General features: G+C 36.6%; 1 protein-coding gene across 1 annotated transcript in view; it reads right to left on the bottom strand.

Annotated features, from left to right (window-relative positions):
• Positions 1 to 4794: 4794 nt before the first annotated feature.
• The window catches only part of LOC131533856 (uncharacterized), a 35071-nt gene continuing 18334 nt past the window's right edge, over positions 4795 to 21531 (bottom strand). The window contains exons 11-16 of the mRNA XM_058766282.1: positions 20950 to 21504; positions 6159 to 6238; positions 5889 to 6048; positions 5664 to 5740; positions 5347 to 5556; positions 4795 to 5250 (exon numbers count right to left, since the gene is read on the bottom strand). Of these exons, the coding sequence (XP_058622265.1) occupies positions 4795 to 5250; positions 5347 to 5556; positions 5664 to 5740; positions 5889 to 6048; positions 6159 to 6238; positions 20950 to 21504 (1538 nt within the window). The remainder of the gene's footprint in view (positions 5251 to 5346; positions 5557 to 5663; positions 5741 to 5888; positions 6049 to 6158; positions 6239 to 20949; positions 21505 to 21531) is intronic.

Below are 21531 nucleotides of genomic sequence, written 5' to 3'. Positions count from 1 at the left end.
ACACCCCCCTCAAAAACTCGTTAGATTGCAAATGAGTTGCGTCTCCAGAAACACCTTTAGATGTTTTACAGCAACTCTCGATCTGATACGGACGCGTCGTTAATCATACGTCCAGACACACTGTGTCGTTCTTATTTCGTTGTCCCCTGCATGAGACGAAGTATTTACATTTCGTGCTATAATGTAAAAAGTTTAGGCGTCTATGGCTGAAAAATCCAAAGACGTCCGAAACATTTGCTTTCATTCGGTTTCCGCTCACATACGCGGCGTATGCGTTTAACCGTTATAGCAGACTAGAAAGTTTAAAGATTGACAAAAATCAAAGAGTAAATAAAGGTATTATACTACTAAAATAAAATAAAACAAAACAAGACAAACAACCTTTTCCTGTGGCTTAGAGGCGATTTTTATAAGAAAAAAAAAACCTAATTTTTAAAAGTGAAAAAAGTCTGGGTTATATAACACGTCAGAAGTCTTAAACTTGACAAAAATAGAAGAGTAAATAAAGGAATTACTAAATTAAGTACGAATAACTAAACTAAAGTAAATAAAATAAAATACCCTGCGGGTTAGGTAGGCCTACTGTTTGTTTAAAAGGTAAACACCTAATTTTAAAGTGAAAAGCTTTAGGATGAGTGCCGAATTGTTTCATTAATTAAGAAATGTTAAAGATTTATTAAAATAACGTTCGTTCTAATGTTAAAACATTACTTTAATTCTTTTAAATCTTTGCATCGGTCTCACGCTGTTAGGGGGTGGCGGAAGGCGTGGTCTGGACTCGGCTGCGTAAACGCATTCTGAATTTGACGCGCTAGTGTGCGGTTATCTGACGGATGGGCTGCTCTTTTTCTTTTGTTTAATTTTTGTAACAAGATTTTGACTTTTTACTTAACGTTCGCTTCAGATGCTTTTTTTGTTTTAGAATACGGGTAAAATAAGTCAGATCTATTTGCTGTAACTTGTGAGAAAACCCTACCTTTTAATCTGTAATGATAGAACGTTGTAAACGTTCGCTTCTGATGCTTTTTTTTGTTTTAGAAGACGAGTAAGATGAGTCAACTCTATATTATTTAACTTTGTAATGTTATGCTATTGTTTTAACTAAGGTGTCAGATGCTTTGTTTGTTTTAAATAAACAAACACGCTCACTTCTACTTCTTTTTATTTAACTTAAAACGTTTTTAAACTAGTTAGAGTTCATTACAACAACACTAGCAAGTCGTTGCTCATTTTACGTATGTTTTTTGTTGATATGTGTGCGTGAAAAACTCTAATAAAAACTTCCCTTTGTCCCGTTTAACACAGTTTCACAATTTAAAGTTTAAACACATAATAGTCTTCAATGGCCCACACAAAAACACGGTTCCCAAAACATTCAGAAATACCTTAGGATCACTGGACAATAAAAACAGATGCTCATTTAGATGGGTGGGGGTGGACAAAACAGGTGTCCAGTTTGGGTGGGTGGGAGGGAGGGGTGGGGGGTCTTATCTTTATGAGGGGGCAATAAATCAAAATTTGGACACAAAGCATACTGGGATCTCTCTGCCACCAATAGAAGGTGACCAATTACCAGTAGAGACCTACAGGGTACATTACAGTTTCAATTAAAACCAATACAAGTCCCATTATAACCAGTAAAACCATTACAAATTTTGTGAAGGTGTCTATTGTTTTTTTTCAACATTACATGTTATTACAAATGCCTGCAAAGTCAAGTCACCTTTATTTATATAGCGCTTTTAACAATACAGATTGTGTCAAAGCACTTAACAGTATCAAATTAAAAGATAGTGTCAGTAATGTATAATGGTAAGATTAAACACTCAATTTTCAGTTAAAGGCATTTCATTATTGAATTCAGAGATGTCATTGTCTAGCTCAGTTTAGTTTAAATAGTATCTGTGCAATCAAATCGGCGATAATCACTAGAAATTAAGTGTCCCCAACTGAGCAAGCCAGAGGCGACTGCGGCAAGGAACCAAAACTCCCTCTGTGACAGAATGGATAAAAAAAACCTTGGGAGAAACCAGGCTCAGTCGGGGGGCCAGTTCTCCTCTGGCCAGACGAAACCCGCAGTTCAAAAGTTTATATTTCTATTTTTATTTTGTTGCAATTTCTAACAATAATAGTATTATGTAGTTAGGTATTTTATTATATTTTTAGTTATTTTGTTATATTTTTAGTTTAAAGGGAGGCAAAGGCCTGGTAACTGTTGCTGCTACACTTATAGGACGATCATATCCTTGTTTAATAGGCTATTGACCAAACATTTAATTCAAATATCCACTTAATCTTTCATTTCTGGCCACCATTTTGCTATAGATGACACAACCTCTATAATTTCTTCAACAAAAAGCATGTGGACATCACAACCCTTACAAAAATTAACCATGGTTTTATCGTAGTAAAGCTGCTTAATTTTCTTTTGCGTGATTTCTGAATGCTTGAGACCATAAAATCAATCAGACAACTGTACTAATAAAATAATAGCCATAGGTAACTGTCTAGAGCTACAATTGTAATTTGTAAACAATACAATTTAATTACAATTTATTTATTTATTTACTTTTATATTTTATTAAAGTTCTATTTTGACCCCTATAGTAGCTTTTAGCTATTATGCCGCTCGCAGTTGGAACCAGCTTCCAGAAGAGATCAGATGTGCTAAAACATTAGCCACATTTAAATCCAGACTCAAAGCTCATCTGTTTAGTTGTGCATTTGTTAAATGAACACTGTGCTATGTTCGAACTGATTGCACTGTATTTTATGTATAATCATTTTCTATTCTTAATTGTTTTACATTTTAAAAGTTTAAACAGAAGGTTAAAGTAAGTGCTGTGATGGTAAAGAGATTGTGGGCAAAGAAAGACAAGTGTGTTAGTTTATCAGTTGAAAGTAGGACCTCTGAGTTCTATTTGTTTGGTTTATGATGGTCAAAGTAAGTAGTAGGGGGTGAAGTAGTGGAATAGTTAGGTGTTTTGGAAGGTTTTTTCACTTAGTGCGGAAGAGTTTGAATGTTTGTTTTAAATTCTTTGTTTTTATTGTTGTGATTATTATTATTTTTAATTCCTTGCTTTTATTGCTGTGATTATTATTTTAATGACTATTTCACTTCCTTGTATGTAAAGCACTTTGAATTACCACTGTATATGAAATGTGTTATATAAATAAACTTGCCTTGCCTAGTAGGTGGTTTTCTTTTTTACTTCCATAATATTTGAGGGAGGGGGCACAACAATACAATCCTGCTTAGGGCACCCATTTGGCCGGCCTACATATAACCTTTGTTCATTGAGTTCACTGAGTTCATCTGTTCATTAGATGTTTGTGTACAAGATATTGGTATTGGTGTGGGGTTATAGTCTCTCAATCCAATGGCAATTTATGCTCCCAGAATATGCATTTTAACACAACAAAATTTATTTAGGTTGAGACATTAAGTAGCCTAACATACGTTGATGTGATCAGTGAGATGATAAGTCAGTTTGAAAGCAAGACTTTAAATAGTTGCTTTATCCTCATTAAACATTACAAGAAGAGTGTAATTTGTCACCTTGGAATTATAAGGTTCTATCTGCGTTCTGAGCAGTTTTGAGATATTGAGCTTCAAAGTTATTGCATTCTATAGACTTCTGTAGATAGAACCCTTTTTGTTTTCTAAAAAAAGGCCCAAAATGTACACCGCTTACAAAAGAAGTATCACATAATGTAAATAAGTTGTCACAGAATAAGAATATGTGAACTCCATTTTGACAAAAATGTCAGATAGTCTTATAATTCCAAGGCAACGAATGCCGCAACAACAATAGACACCTGTGTGGATGAGCACTTATGTAAAGGGAGCACTTATGCAGTTCGAGTTTAAAAGAGAACAAAGACATTTTCATGTCCATTTCCATTTTGAGAGGGAGATTGCACAGACATCAGAGAAGGGTGAAATTTTCTAATGCGCATGTGACTGTGTTTGCTTTCACTGTCAAATGAAGTACACTTTGAAAGACTATGCATTCACATCAACTTATGTATCTTGGAAATTTATGCTGCTGATGAAACAACAAGAGAGGTTTCATACTGATGTTTGTGACACCTCTGTAAGACACAAATCTGGGTGTGGACCACATTTTCAATCCTTTAGAATCAACTGGTTTGTCCAGTTGGCTAACATGGCTTTTCAACATCTAGCCTATTTTCTGGGGTGCTGAAGAGAATCAGAGAATCAGTGTGCCAGACTCAATTTGTAGCGTATGACACTTGTGATAAAACGTTTTGTATCACACCCATAGATAAATAAAATATTAAAAGACTTAAAAAAAAAATGATTTTAAGAAAGACATTTCTTTTTGCTATGGCAACTAGCCTATTGCCAATACAGCTCCAATACCAATAACATTTAAAATAAGAAATAAAATCTCTTAAACTATGGTATTATAATCTGTTTGTTTATTTTTGAGGCTGGTCCACCTACACCTGAAAATGTGATAATTTTCATTACAAATTTATGTTTAACTTTATACAGATTTAAAGTTGAAAACAGTTAATCGGGAATTATTTTTTACACCATATATATTAAAATTAATCTAAAACTCTGATGATAGATTTCTTTCCAGTTGCCAATTCATACTCAAGTGACTGTTTGTTGACTTGATCAATGAGTTAAATAGTAATTAGACAACAATCTAAAAGTAAAATTACTTTGTATTATAAGATGATTTGTCTGTTTAGATATTTGCTTGAAGAAGTGAAAATAAGTTCATAAAGAGAAAAGCAAGAAGAATTTATGAATTAGTCCTATAGGTTTGTTTTGTTAAGATGTACATTGTAGTTGGTGGAGAAAACACTAACAATATATGCTGTTTCTAAGCAGGTCAAGTGTTTAATATTGATGATTACAGGATTGCAGCTGGATTGTACAGTACATTGAGACACATGCACCCAAAACTGTTCATAACATTTCCTTTTTCTAATGCTGTTCTTAATTTCTTTAGAGCTCCCAAGAAGGTCAAGCAGGCAACCAGAAAGCCACGATCCACAGAGAGAGCCTAGTAAGATACTTTTACAACATACAATGTGAATGGCATGGTCTCTGCGCCTTGTACCGACATCAGAGTTCTCAAACAGCAGCTCGCTCACATTTGCCCCATCCAGTAAACTAAGCATGTCAATAGACAGAAGCTGAGCAGTTTCCTTCAGCATGAAAAAGGAGATCATCATGGGCAGTTGGTCAGACATCCGCTGCACCACAATCTGAAAGAAAACATACCTACAAAAGTTACCTGCACACAGCACAAGCACTGCAAGTTATTCCTGAACAAAACGTTAGATCGTCATATTGTATACTACCTCATAATACGCCTCCAGCATTTCACTGTACTTGCTTTTTATGTCAAAGACAGGTAATTCATCTTCTGAAAATTTCTCGTCGCTAATCTCATTCAAGAACTTCAAGTAGATGGGATCTTGAGTGTAGATCATCTTTTCCATTTCAAACTGCTCTGAGATCCTCTGCTCTGCCTTGGCTTGTTGACTTGACTGAATGTTTTTGATTTTATTCTTTTAGAGTTAAGTGAAGAAGTACAGAGAAAAGAACTTAATTAAACGTGATTAGCAATGCAAGTTTGTTGTACATTTTTATTCCAACCTTTAAAAGGAATATTTACCATAATGATATTTTGAAGAACAGAGTAGTTCTGGAAACACTGATTAACCACATCAGTGAATTGTTCTAAGATGATCTCTTGAGAAAAAAAAAAATACATAAATCAAAAGACAAACCGATGTGCTAAATTCAGATGTGCTAAAACTACAAAAACTTTCAGTTCTGCTCTAATCATTTGGTTTTATACTCAGTACTCTCACATGAACATGAAAGTGTGTGACGATACCTTTGATAGTGTTGAGTAATTTAATGGCTGGTGCTTTAAGTGTGGCCACATGCTTCTGCAGATCCCCCTCAAACATTCTGTAGTTGCCGAAGCCGAGCAGTTCCCTCCCTCTGTATTTGTGACTAAACTGTATTCTTTCTGCAGTCTTGTAATCTTGTATCTTGTTTGGGATAAAAAGTTTTGAAATTAATTGACTTTTTCATTTGAACATAGAAAATTTGAATTCACTGTTTTGCTATTCTAAGAATTCTAAGAGCATTGAAAATATACTGTGACAAGATGTCTTTGAACTGTTAAGATGATCATTCCACTTTCTGAATTGCTCCCGAAGCTGGCCAACCAAATTGGGTCTGTGGAGAAAAAAAAAAAAATTGTATTGTTACATGTAATTGTTTCGAAGTTTCATTATATAATAAAATTAATACCATGAAGGATTTTATTTAATATACAAACTTACAGTTTTTTAAAATTGGTTTGGTACTATTTTCATAAGCAATTGGGTGTACATTTTCAAAACACTTAGTACAAAACTTTAAACTGATCATACTTGTAACGCCACTAGTCATTCTTTCAAAACCTGGTCTCATGATTTCATTGTAGTTGCACATATTTTCATTCCACATAATTGTTTCAGAACACAAGATCATTGTGATATGCATTGAGAATATTTGGTTTAATCACCAAAACACAACAGTAAGATCTTCTTTCAAGTTAGTACTTGTAACAATCAGTTCATTCAAGAGCAAACAAATCAGTTTCAAATCACCTTTGTTTCTGAAATAATTACAGTAATACAGGCAATAACTGTCATGTTAGAAAATACACTTAAATTACCTAACTTGCATATCTCTCATAAAATCCATAATGTTTTGTAAAAGTATTTATCCAGTGTGTTATAAAAAGGTGTGATGAAGATATGACATGGCCATAAGGTTTTGTGCTAGAACAGAGTTTACTGTCAATGCAGTAAATGTCCTCTCTGTGCCATATGACTGAATGTATATTCTAGCTGAATTTTTCAGATGAAGAGTGAGTTATAGTAACGTGCAGTCTTTACCATGGTAATGCTTCTATATACAGTATCACATGGCATAATGTAATGTAAAATGCTGTATTTGATGCCATCTGTCTACCTTCTTCTGATACATCTCTGATCAATCTCTGATCAGTTCCTCTCCCTTGTGTCCTGCTGTATGTTCACAAATAGCAAAACACACGGTTTTACAAATGAGGACATCCTCAAAGGGAGGTTTTAGGTGATTGTCAAGTTTTGCTTACTTCTTTTATAATGTACAGGGTAAACCTACCCTTACAAAAAAAAGTGTCCCCATAAAATAGGGTTTACCTGAACCACACACACACACTTACAAAATAGCGGTTATCATCTTAGACAAATCACTTTTAGTCTAAAAATAATTCATTGCATTTGGTTATCCCTAAATTGCATCACAGTCTATAGAAACTATATATCTATTGAATCTATATCTATAGATGCGCTAAATGATTCACTGATTAACCATTAATAAATAACCATTATCTCAAACCATTATTAAATAAGCAAATTTATTAAACTGAATGAGAAGTCATGCAAACGAAAAGTTTGATAGTAATAGCTTTATGAAAGGCAGTTAATGTGAATGAAACATTTATATAGATGAAACACTTATTTTATTATACATTGTGCAAAATGTTTTAAAATATAAATATAAAACAAAAACGACTTATTGTCCATAGTTTTAAAGTAAATGTTTAGATCAATAATTTAAAACTGATAATAAATAAAGACATAAGAACAGGCTAAATGTTAATGAGTAAGAAGTAGGAAGAACACACACATTCCATAGGAACATACAGTAATATGCATTTCTGTGATTTCTGTATCTTGTAAATTAGTTGCTTGTAAATTCAGTTGCTGCTTTCACAAAAGTACTATTACTTGCATTATATTTTAAACCTAAATTTAACACCCAAATATTTCATCAAAATTATTATTTTAGTCAGAATGGACTACTTGCACAATAGGCTGACCAATTACAGCAGACTGCGTTGGTTTTAAAAAAACCAAGAGGTGCCGCAACAATATAAATGATAAGAAAAATAATGAATTATGAAACATACATTGCTGGTTCCATATCAGGTTTGTTTTAAATCAGGACCCTGTGACGGCCATTTAATTATTTCAATGTTCCTAGCTTCAAGGAACTGCTTTACCCATTTTGCTGTGTGATAGGGGTCATTGTCCTGCATGAAAATTGCAGGCTGATTGGGATGTGCTTGCAGGAAAAGAACTGCATGTTGCTTAAGGAGATTCTGATAAACATTTGCATTTACCCTGCCATGTATCTGTATAAGAGGCCCAACTCCTGCTGCAGAAAACATCCCCCAACCATGACACTTCCTCCACCACCTTTCACTGAATTCTTTACACACTTGGGCTTCAGTCTTTCCTCCAATTTGATGACAAACAAAATGTTTCCCATCAGACCCAAATAAATTAAACTTGCTCTCATCACTAAAGTAAACTTTGGACCAGTTCTCCGCTCTCCATACAACATGCTCCTCAGCAAAGGTTAGTCTAGTCTTTTGATTCTTTCTGCTGATGAGAGGCTTGGTCACTGCAGAGTGGGCTTTCAGTCCGACTTCTCTTAAACGTGCCGAGACAGATCCTTACCCTGTTTAGCACTGAACTGGCGAGCAATTCCAGCTGCAGTGTTGAACCGATTGCCCATTGAGAGTCTCTGCATTATCCTTCCTTTTTGTGCATTTGTCTTACGTGGATGACCAGCCTTTTTGGGGGACTTGAATGAATTAGTGTCATTTTAAACCTGCAATATTGTACAAATCATAGATTTGGAATGACCAACTTCTCTTGCACTGGCAGAAAGGGTCATTCCTTTGGCCTTCATCTGGACAACCTCCCATCGCAGGGTTTCAGTCAACTGTAAATATAGTTTTGCAATAGTAATTGTTAAACTGGAATTACTTCGTATATAGATGCCCTTTTTTTACATTTGAGTCCCCACCCCCGAGGAACTCAAAATCTTATGGTTTTTAACACTGATTTATCAGAATTATTTTATATGATTTATATAATTATCATACTGCTAATTCATTACACATGAGCAATTTTTGTTTAACAATTATAATGAAGCATTTAGTTTAAATGAATATATATATATATATATTTTTCAATCATGACAACTCTCAGAAGATTTTAGCATGGTGATGGATATGACAATGTTAATGTATTTGGTCTTGGCGGAATAGATCTGCTACATTGCTGCTGAATTGTTGCTGCTGTTGATTATAGCTGTAGTTGTAAATTATTGCTGCTGCTGCAAGCAAGTACAGGAACTTGCTACTGCCAATGCATATGGCGATACGGTGCCATGAGTATTTAAGACATACTGCTGCTGCACAAATAGCATATAAAATAACCCGTAGCAGATCTATACAGGTGGAGCTGGGGAAGGTGGAGGGCTTCAGAGATACTCTGAAAGCATGCTGCAGGAATCTAAAGTGAATACTACTAGCCAGCCATATAAATGCAAGGCAGTAAGCTCATTGGCTGCATATGCAGAATGAACCAATCAGCTTGTGCCAAATCGTTTAACTCTCTGAATATCATCAGTTACGTTAACAACACGTCAGCCTGCGCCATCTAGAGTTTCATGACTGAACTGTATTATTAGTGCTGTCAAGCGTTTAATCGCGATTAATCGCATACAAAATCAAAGTTTTTGTTTGCATAATATATGTGTGTTCTGTGTATATTTATTATGTATATATAAATACACACACATACAGAATATATTTAGAAAATATTTACATGTATTTACATGTCTATATTTATATTCATATAATTTATATTATAAATAAATATATTTAATATATAAACATAACATATTTTTCTGAAATATATACATGCATGTGTGTATTTGGATATACATAATAAACAGCACACATACATACACTATACTGCCAAAAGTATTGGGTCACCCCATCTAATGAACAGGTTTGACTACTTTAGTAATTTCCATGAGTACAAATCTTAATGTTTAAGCATATAATGATATTCTAGGGAATTGTGTGCTTCTAATTTTAAAGCAACAGTTTGGACAGGACTCTTTTCAATTCTAACATGACAATGCCTCTGTGTATAAGGCAAGGTTCAAAAAGAAATTGATTTAGTCAGTGTGGAAGAACTTAACTGGTCTGCAGAAAGCCAAGTCCTAATCCAAGCTGAAAAATGCAGATCTTGAGCCAAAACTCTTTACCAAACATCAATGACTTGTACATACACTATATGGACAAACGTATTGGGACACCCCCTTCTTTAGAACAGAAAAAGGCACTTCCAAAACTGTGGCAACAAAGATGGAAACATAATTCATGTATTTAAAAATTGTATTTCCATCTCTGTTGCAACAGTTTTGGAAGTGTCTAAAATGACTGTACCCATATGTAAAAGTCATTGGTGTTTGTTAAAGAGTTTTTGGCTCAAGATCTGCATTTAAAGTCACACCAGAGGTGTTCAGCTTAGATTAGGACTTGGCTTTCTGCAGACCAATCAAGTTCTTCCACACTGACTAAATCAATCATTTCTTTTTGAACCTTGCCTTATACACAGAGGCATTGTCATGTTAGAATAGAAAAGGGTCCTGTCCAAACTGTTGCTTTAAAATTAGAAGCAGACAATTCCCTAGAATATCATGCTTAAACATTAAGTAGACTATTAAAGTAGTCAAACCTGTTCATTAGAAGGGGGTGTAACGTCTGTCTAGGATCAGTGATGGCTGATTACACTTTGTTTAAAAAAAAAACCCTTTTAGCCTTTTGACATTTGCATGTAAATTACTGACCTGGCCTCAGCGTTTACATTTATACGGGTACTAAATTGCAGATGGTCCTTATCACTATCAAAAGGATGCTAAACAGATCGTCTGTACCAAGCTTCAAACACATTCCACAGAATGCCAGGGAGCAGACCCTTTCGTCTGTCTTCACAATTCCCAATACACGTTACACACACACACCTAAAGACATTTTCTCTATTTAGGCCATAATTAAACAGTTATAAATGTATCTGCTATATGCATGTGTTGTATGTATATTCCCCTGTTATATTAACTTGGGTAAAACCCTTTTCTTGTATTCGTTAGACGTTAAATGCCTATATTCCAGTGTATGAGTGTATCTCTTCTGTAATATCATTTGGAGATTACCTTCTTGGTATCAAAATGATCTTCTCTTTATTTCTCACACAATAATGTACACTATGTGATCGTGAAATGCATCGCACAATTCTTACTATGTTTTGAATTAAAAGCTGCTCCAGATCAGCAATAAAATGTGAATGGGCCATAAACGGAGACAAAGGGTATCTCTCCCGCTCAAAATACATGCCTCTGATTGGCCACTCCACCCACCAAATAGGTGCGGCCATGAACCATTAAAAGTTCTAAACCCAGACTAATCATGGCTCAAAAACTCTTCTTCTTGAGACAAACACACTCCAAAACTCTCTTCTTGAGTTTAACCTTCCGGCAGTGTTTACCTTCAACTTTGTGGATTTGCTGAGGACTTCAACTCCCTCCTAAAGAAATCATCGAGAACCTCGTCTACCGCACCACGACTCTTATTCAGCAACGAACCAATGCAAGTAACCATTTACAACTGATTAGATACGTGTTTAAGTTTGAACCCCTTTTTAAAGGTGAATTGTGTCTTTGATGATTCTCATTTTGGGTTGTGGTTAATTGATGTGAAATACTGCCATTCTTTGCTCTTCTCTCTCTTTTCCTTACTTTCCTTCATTCTATAAATATATGTTTTGCTTAGTTTGTTTGTATGTTAGTTATAGTTTCATTTATTAAATCCCTTATATTCACAATTGATTGTCTCTGTGTTCCGCTCACATTTCAAAGTCAATGAACGATTGCTCTTTGCTACATGCTAAACTACTGCTAGCACTGTAAGTAGGAAGGCTATTGTTTCTTGGCCAGAAAAGTAATCTTCCTAGAATTGATAAATAATTATATTGTCTGCTCGGTGGACGGACAGATCAAGTAATTGTAATATTGATTCTGCTACAGTTAATTGTAAGATCTAATCTAAATATTTATTATTAATTATAACCAGTTATAATTAATTATAAATAATTCCCTTTTTGAGCTAATTCGCTACAGGGGTGACCCAATACTTTTGGCAATATAGTGTATATGTAAACAAAAACTTTGATTTTGGATGCGATTAATCGCCATTAAAAAAAAAGTTTTTCAAAAAGTGAAACTTTAACATATTTTAGATTCATTGCATGTAAAGGAAAACATTTCAAAAGTTTTTTTTATTTTGATGATTAGAGCTTACAGCTCATGAAAGTCAGTATCAGTATCTCAAAATATTAGAATATTTACATTTGAGTTTCAATAAATGACCATCCCTACAGTATAAATTCCGGGTATCTCTTCTTCTTTGAAACCACAATAATGGAGAAGACTGCTGACTTGGCAATGATCCAGAAGACGAACATTGACGCCCTCCACAAAGAGGGTAAGTCACAGAGGGTCATTACTGAAAGGTGTGGCTGTTTACAGAGTGCTGTATCAAAGCATATTAAATGCAAAGTTGACTGGAAGGAATAATTTGGGTAGGAAAAGGTGCACAAGCAACAGGGATGACTGCAAGCTTGAGAATACTGTCAAGCAAAGCTGATTCAAACACTGGTGAGAGCTTCACAAGGAGTGAACTGAAGCTGGAGTCAATGCATCAAGAGTCACCACGCTCAGATGTCTTCAGGAAAAGGGCTACCAAGCCACTTCTGAAGCAGAGACAACCTCAGAAGCGTCTTACCTGGGCTGTGAAGAAAAAGAACTGGACTGTTGCTCAGTGGTCCAAAGTCCTCTTTTCAGATGAAAGTAAATTTTGCATTTCATTTGGAAATCAAGGTCCCAGAGTCTGGAGGAAGAGTGGAGAGGCACAGAATCCATGTTGCTTGAAGTCCAATGTGAAGTTTCCACAGTCTGTGAAGATTTGGGCTGCCATGTCATCTGCTGGTGTTGGTCCACTGTGTTTTCTGAAGTCCACAGTCAACGCAGCCATCTACCAGGATATTTTAGAAATTTTAGAGCAGTTCATGCTTCCTTCTGCTGACAAGCTTTATGGAGATGCTGATTTCATTTTCCAGCAGGACTTGGCACATGCCCACACTGCCAAAGGTACCAAAAGCTGGTTCAATGACCATGGTGTTGGTGTGCTTGACTGGCCAGCAAACTCGCCTGACCTGAACCCCATAGAGAATCTGTCAAGAGGAAGATGAGAGACACCAGACCCAACAATGCAGATGAGCTGAAGGCCACTGTCAAAGAAACCTGGGCTTCCATACCACCTCAGCAGTGCCACAAATTGATCACCTCCATGCCTCGCCGCATTGAGGCAGTAATTAAAGCAAAAGGAGCCCCTACCAAGTATTGAGTACATATACAGTAAATGAACATACTTTCCAGAAGGCCAACAATTCACTAAAAATGTTTTTTTTATTGGTCTTATGAAGTATTCTAATTTGTTGAGATAGTGAATTGGTGGGTTTTTGTTAAATGTGAGCCAAAATCACCACAATTAAAAAGAACCAAAGACTTAAACTACTTGTCTGTGTGCATTGAATTTATTTAATGCACGAGTTTCTAATTTGAGTTAAATTACTGAAATAAATTAACTTTTCCATGACATTCTAATTTATTGAGATGCACCTGTATGTATGTATGTATGTATGTATATATACACATATAATATATATATAAAATGTAATTACATAAGCCCTTAGAATCACTTTTAAAATGACTACATGTGTAGTGACCTTCCAACTGCGGGGAATTACAGTCGACGCGTGTTCCGCTCATTTCATCATTTATTGGACAAACAATTACATAACATCGAAAAAGAGAACGGGGATCAACACAGCTCCCAACACGGTCTCAAAACTGTGTCCCTTTGCCCATAGGCCACGCCTCTACCTCATCACTACCTGACTAAATCACAGATGTTGCGGGTTCAGCCCACCTCATTATCTTATTAGGGGAGAATAATAAACATTATACAATATACAATACATAAGTGCATAAACAAATAACATGAAACAATAACTCACAGGCTCGTACATCCTGACCCCTACTTGACCTAAAGGGGCAATTATTAAATGTTCATTCAAGAGCCTAAGAAATGTCCACCATGTTATAAAAGTTCATAGATAGAGATCTAAGGCCAATCTTAGATCATAAATTGTCCATCAACAGACACAGCTTAGTAATGGGTCTTTCCACAGTACCACTCTTTGTTTTAACTTGCACTCGACGAACAATCCCTTTCTTGTCTGGAAAGATATCCACAATTCGACCCATAGGCCATGAATTTCGCGGTGCTGTATCATCAATGATCAGTACTATATCTCCTTGCTTAAGATTCTTCTTTATTACATTCCACTTCTGCCTTTCTTGCATAAGTGGAAGGTACTCCCCAGTCCATCTTCTCCAGAAAAGATCAGCCATGTATTGTATCTGTCTCCATCTCCTTTTAACATAAATATCATTCTTGTTAAAAACACCAGGGGGCAGAGAAACTTTGCCTTTTAACAATAGAAGATGGTTCGGAGTTAAAGCCTCGGGGTCCTTGACATCTTCGGAGACTATTGTAATAGGTCGATTGTTGAGAACAGACTATCTCACAGAGTACTGTTAACAGACCCTCATCATCCAAAGTCTGTTGTCTGATAGTTGAGTGAAGCGTCCTCTTTATAAGACGAATGAGTCTTTCCCATGCACCGCCATGATGGGAGCCGTAAGGAGGATTGAAAGTCCACTTAATGCCTACATCTAGCATCGTATTCTGAATCTTGAAAGTATTGAGTTGAGTCAGTGCCCTTTTTAACTCTCGTTCTGCTCCTATAAAACTCGTCCCATTGTCAGAGACTATTTCCTTGACTTGTCCTCTTCGACTAATAAATCTCCGTAGGGCTGAGATACAGGAGTTGGTATCCAATGAGAACGCTACTTCGAGATGCACTGCTCTGCTTATGAGGCACGTAAAAATGGCTCCGTATCTCTTTGCTAGATTCCGTCCTCTTCTTACTTCTATAGGTCCAAAATAATCTAATCCTACGGAGGTAAAAGGGGGCAAATCCGGTGTAATACGACATATGGGAAGATCTCCCATCTTCTGCTGTAGGGCAAAAGAATTCCATCTTAGAATGAATGTGATTGGACTTCCTGTGACGTCATGGTTGTGGCGGCAGCCTGATTTTTAAGCTCCCAGAGGAGAATTTGTAAAAACTAGCCAAACCTTAATTACAAACCTTATTTTCTGCAAAAAATACTCACAATAAGCAATCGAAATGGCCTGCAATCGAAAAGATACAGATAAGAAGGGTAAATCGTCGAAAAAAGAAGAACAACTGAACTCAAAGGACGAGGGAGGAGAAGAGCACATGGCGGCAGTGCTAGCCGAGCTGCGAATACTAAGAAAGGAGCACGCTGAAGCCTCTAAAGACACTAAAGACTCCTTAGCAAGAGTAGAAGCCGCGCTAGCCGAAGTAGACGAAAGGATGACGAAATTAGAACAGCGTGTGTCTGAATGATGCAGAAGATAAATCGCAAAGAAACGAGCGAGCCCTTCATTACTTGCTACAAAGAGATGCCAGCTTGTCTGCAAAATGTGAAGACCTAGAGTCCAGAGCAAGACGGAATAACGTCCGCATATACGGTGTGAAAGAAGACGAAGAAACCAACAAAGACATGCTGAGTTTCGTAAATGATCTCATCCGAACCTCACTGACATTACCAGAAGAGCTCAAATTAAATATAGAGAGAGCACACCGCTCGCTGACTATGAAACCGAAAGACGCAGCGAGCCCCCCGAGATCCATTATCGTTAGATTTCTGGACTACAGAATCAAAGAAACAGTAATCCAAGAAGCATGGAAACATCGCGGAGGAGTGCCATATAACGGACAGAGGATTTTCTTTGACCAGGACTACACGTCAGACATCCAGAAGAAACGCAAGCAAGTAAGAGACGTGATGAAATTGCTTAAGGAGAAGAACATTAAAGCTCAATCGCCATTTCCTGCCAAGCTGAAAATTCACCTGAAATCTGGAACGAAGACCTTCACGACCCTCGCAGACGCGGCCGCAATGCTCGGAGAGCTGGGTATCCAGGTTCAATTGAACGAACGAGAGACACTACAGGCGGAACTTTTGAAAAACAAATGGACCGAGGCTTCAACGTCAAACAGAGCGAATTCAATGACCAACACGGACTTGAAGAGCATTCTCCATGGTGGCCTTCGATGAACAAATGAAACATTTCTGAACTATGAGTAAGTTAGTGATTTATAAAAAAAAAAAAAAGATTTAAGTTATCCTGTAACACATGTTTGGCTAGTTTTATTATTTAAAGATAACTAATAAGAGAGGATGGGTTCTCCTCAGTAGAGCGGTTTTTATATTTTATACCCTTTTTTTAAAAAAAAAAAATTTTCCGTCGACGTTTACACTAGGCCATATTACAGGCAACTTATCACGCGTAAGCTATACGATAGTTGCAACAGCACTGTGTGCACATCCCCAGAGAGATCGGTCACAACTCTCTGTCCTTGTTGAGACTGAGTTTATGCTTGTTAGAACAGTCGGGTTTTTGGAAGTTGTTTATTTTTTTCATGTTCTATTTGTGAGATCTTGTTCTCCACAATGGTGGGAGTTATATGTTATTCTTACAATTAAGCAGTCACATAAGATGCCTTGTAAACACGGGTATGGATCTACATTTGGAAAAGTAATGTCTAAAAAGGTCAAAATAATGGGATACTGTTATCCACATGGATAAATTGATTATAGTAAGCTATAATGTCCATGGATTAAACCATCCTATCAAAAGGAAGAAAATATTCAATCAGCTCAAAAAAATGCAATGCTCAATTGCATTATTACAAGAAACCCACTTATCAGAGAATGAGCATATAAAATTAAGAAGGGACTGGGTTAATTTAGTATATAGTGCCTCAAATGGGAAAAAAAGAGGGGTGGCTATTTTAAATCAACAGAAACTTGGCTTTTAATGCAGAGAAGGTGATACAGGACAAATCAGGTCGTTATGTCATGGTAGTTGGGACTGCTGGAGGAAACGAAGTATCCATACTAAATGTATATGCCCCAAACGAGTATGATCCAATGTTCTTTAGAGAGATCGCTAACATCATTGCAGGCAATGCAAAAGGGGTATTAATAATAGGAGGGGACTTCAATGCAGTGCAGGATGGGAAGCTGGATAGGATACCCACGGAGATGGGATCTCAGTGCTCCAAAACAAAAACCTTAAATAACTATGTCCGAACTGGGTCTTACTGACCCATGGAGAGCTAGAAACCTAAAAGGGAAAGATTTCAGTTTCTTCTCTAATGTCCACAATAGTTACTCAAGGATTGATTTTTTCTGTCTCCCTCAACAATACATGCATAAAGTAACAGACTGTTTCATTGAACCTATAACCCTGAGTGATCATGCACCTATTGTGCTGAAAGTAGATCTAGGCATGCACTCTTTTTTCAGATATTGGAGGTTAAACGTATCACTGTTGAATAAGTCTGAAATAGTAGGAGAATTAAGTAAAACCATAAAAGAATATTTTGAGATCAATGATAATGGTGAAGTTGATCCTTCAATTCTGTGGGAGGGAGCAAAAGCAGTTATGAGAGGAAAAATAATAGAGATATCATCAAAAATAAAAAGACAGCGACTCAAGGAACAACTAATTCTGGAAAATAAAATAAAGTTTTTAGAGACACAACAAAACCACAAGAATGAGCAACATTGCTACAGAACTTAAGGAGACAAGAAAAGCCTTAGATAAACTCCTGTCATATAAAGCAGAAGGGGCTTTAAGATTTTCTAAACAGAGATATTACGAGATGGGGCATAAAGCTAGCCGCCTTCTAGCATTTCAACTTCGTAAAGCTCAAGCTAATCGTACTGTATCCAAGGTTTGTCATCCTTCACTGAGTAGAACAGTATCTCAACCCAAAGAGGTAGCAGATGCTTTTGCATCATTTTACCAAAACTTATACAAGGAACCCAGATTACAAACATCAGGAAAGGATACTGATACTTTCCTTACTGGTTTAAATCTCCCACATTATCAGAAGAATCATCTAAACAGATGATAACACCAATTACAGAAACAGAAATAAGAGAGGCTATAAAAAGATTGAAGAGTAACAAATCTCCAGGAGTCGATGGGCTTCCTGGAGAATTTTACAAATGCTTCATAAATGACCTTGCGCCCGTACTAACCAAGGTATTTAGATACTCTCTCTCTAAGAATAATCCTCCGGAGACATGGTCACAGGCCATTATATCTGTGATTCATAAAGAAGGGAAGGACCCAACACTCTGTGAAGGATATAGACCCATCAGCCTGATATGCAATGATCAGAAAATACTGACAAGTATTTTAGCACATAGAGTTCAAATACATATCACTACTTTGATTAAGCCAGATCAAACCGGATTTATTCCTAATAGACAGGGTGCCAACAATATAAGAAGAACCCTAAACATAATTACTTGCGCTAAGAGAGACAAACAAACATCAATGTTAATAAGCTTTGATGCACAGAAAGCATTCGACACTGTAAATTGGGATTTTTTATATAAAACGCTATCAGTAATGGGATTTCACCCAAAATTTGTTGATTGGGTCAGAGTTATTTACAGAAATCCAAAATCTCACGTCAGAGTAAACGGTTGCTTCTCTGAGTTCTTTGACCTACAAAGGGGGGTTAGGCAAGGGGACTGTCTTAGTCCTCTGCTCTTTGCTATAAATATTGAACCCCTGGCAGCATCTATAAGACAGAATGAGGAAATAAAAGGCATAAAAGACATGGGAAATAAGGAGCACAAGGTATCTCTTTATGCAGACGATATCCTGACCTATATAAGGGATCCAGTTCTTTCTGTCCCTGCACTGCTGGACACCTTAAAAATATGGAGAACTCTCTGGTTATCAAATTAACCAATCGAAGTCTGAGGCAATGATGCTGGTTGGACATTGGCCAATCCAATTAACAAAGGCTTGATTTCCACTGGTCGCAAGGATTTAGATATTTGGGAATTATCATAACGACAGACCTATCAAAACTGTTTAAAGCCAATTACGGAAATTGCTGGGCAACATAAAAGCGGACCTTACTAGATGGGAAATTCTTCCACTCTCCTGATGGGAAGAATAGAAACTATAAGAATGAACATTTTACCAAGGTTGCTCTTTTCTTCCAATCACTACCTATATATGTTCCTGCCTCCACCTTTACTATATTAGATAAATGGCTATCCAAATTTATTTGGCAAGGAAAGCGACCCAGACTTAAATTTAAAAGACTACTTTGCCCAAAGGAAAACGGAGGCCTGGACTTGACTAGCCTTAAAACATATTATTGGGCAGCCCAACTGAGATCAATGGTTGCGTGGATGTCCCAAGATACTGACACTATATGGGTTGGAATGGAGCAGAGTGAATGCCCAAATTTCCCATTAGATTCAATTCCATTCCTAAACCAAGACATATGGGGGAAAAAGAAGATTACTAATGTATGGAGTAAAAACACCTTAAAAATATGGTCAATTGTGAGGAAGAAACTACAACTTCCCATGACTATTTCCAGAGCTATAAGGATAGCAAACAATTGTGAGTTCTCCCCAGCTAGGCTGGACAAGGGTTTCCTGAAATGGACAGAAAGGGGTCTAGTGGTTTTGGACCAGCTGTTTGACGGAGCAGCCTTGAAATCATTTGAACAACTCAAAGAGAAATATGATTTACCGAACCAAGATTTCTTTAGGTATTTACAAATTAGACATTACCTCCAAAATCATCAAGAACGGGAAAGGCTCTGCTCTCTACCAACAAAAATAGAGCGCTTCTTCATATCAATAACAGAAGGAAAAGTAAAGTCAAAATTCATTTCACATATTTACAAAATATTGCAAGAAGAATTTAAAGGAAATAATTTAGATATTAAAGAAAAATGGGAATTAGAAATGAACACAATAATTACAGACAAGCAGTGGGAGACTTCATGCAGTCAAGGACATAGGGTAACCAGTAGCCCTAATTGGAAGGAATTTGGATGGAAAATTAAAATGAGATATTTTAGAACTCCATTCATAACATCAAAATGGAGCAATAATTCAGACGGCTGTTGGAGGGGTTGTGGCTTGGTGGGAGATCACACCCATATATTTTGGGACTGCCCAAGGATATCAGAATATTGGCAAAATGTACAAAAAGAAATAAAAAAATGTCTTTGTATAGATCTACCTCTTGAACCATCATACTTTGTGCTAGGGACACTGCCAGCTGACCTTGAAGAGAATAACCAAACATGTTTGCTGAGAATACTTCTTTTAATAGCGAATAAGGTAATCACAGCCTCCTGGCTGAAGCCACACCCTCCAACGGTTGCACAATGGAGGGAAAGAATCCAAGATGTTTATAACATGGAGCATACAACGGCATTATTACAACTGAAAGCAGATGTTTTCCTAAATAAATGGTCTCCCATTGCCCAACATTTTCATTTGATATGACTATTATGCAGACTATATTTTTCTTACCTTTATTTCATTTATTTATCATTTATCTACCAATGGTCATATGTACTGTAAAAAATTCCGTACTATCTACCAAATGTATGTGTGGTACTGCAGAGATAAGGATCTTTCCCCTCACATGTATTCTTGTTGGGATGGAAGATATCTATGGACTGCTATTCTATTTGTAGACTTGCCCATGACACTTTACTGCACTATCAATACTGTACCATCAAAATGTTAAGTCGTGACATACTGTATGACTGCACTTGATAATACGAAATAAAAGAAAAGTTCAAAAAAAAAAAAAGAATGAATGTGATTCAGGAGTAATTTTGACAAATGACAATCAATAGGGAGAATGGCAGGGTGTATGATTTCCTCGGGCATGGCAAGCTTGCTTAACCTTCCTCCGACTCTTAATATACCATCTCTAAAGACGGGGTCTAACTTGTAGATATTGCTACTCCTTTTAACACATTTTCCAGTCTTCAAATAGATGATTTCATCATCAAAGGAGCGCTGTTGAATATAAATCACAAGCGCCTTCTCCGCATATTCAAAATCCTCCAAGGATAAAGTTTGTGAACCAAGTTGTTTCCTGCATTCGGACATCAAATAGTCCACTTGCTGTTGACGTTCTTGACCATTCTTTCCAGAGACAGACAACAAAATTTCCTTCCTCCTTTTACTCAGGTGTCCAAGAAGGGATTTGAACTTCAGAATCCATGCGGTCATCCTTTTCAAACGATCCCAAGATGAGAACTTTTCAATAAAACTGGTGAGAGGGTCCTCAATCTGTATAGCAGTCGAAGTGAATGTGACAACCGTTTTCTTGAGTTCAGGATCATTATCCATCATAGTATATGATTCTTGGTTAGAATTCAGCCAGTTTGTTTCAGGTTCTCTCAGAAAATCAGGACCTTTAAACCATCGTTCTCCACTAAGAAAAGCTTTAGCTGTTACTCCTCGCGAAGCATCATCTGCAGGATTCAGAGTTGTCGGCACAT

Source organism: Onychostoma macrolepis, chromosome 25 (assembly GCF_012432095.1).
Source record: "Onychostoma macrolepis isolate SWU-2019 chromosome 25, ASM1243209v1, whole genome shotgun sequence".
Classification (NCBI taxonomy): Eukaryota; Metazoa; Chordata; class Actinopteri; order Cypriniformes; family Cyprinidae; genus Onychostoma; species Onychostoma macrolepis.
Note: the sequence above shows the minus strand (reverse complement) of the source record. Positions and strands in the feature narration are given on the sequence as shown.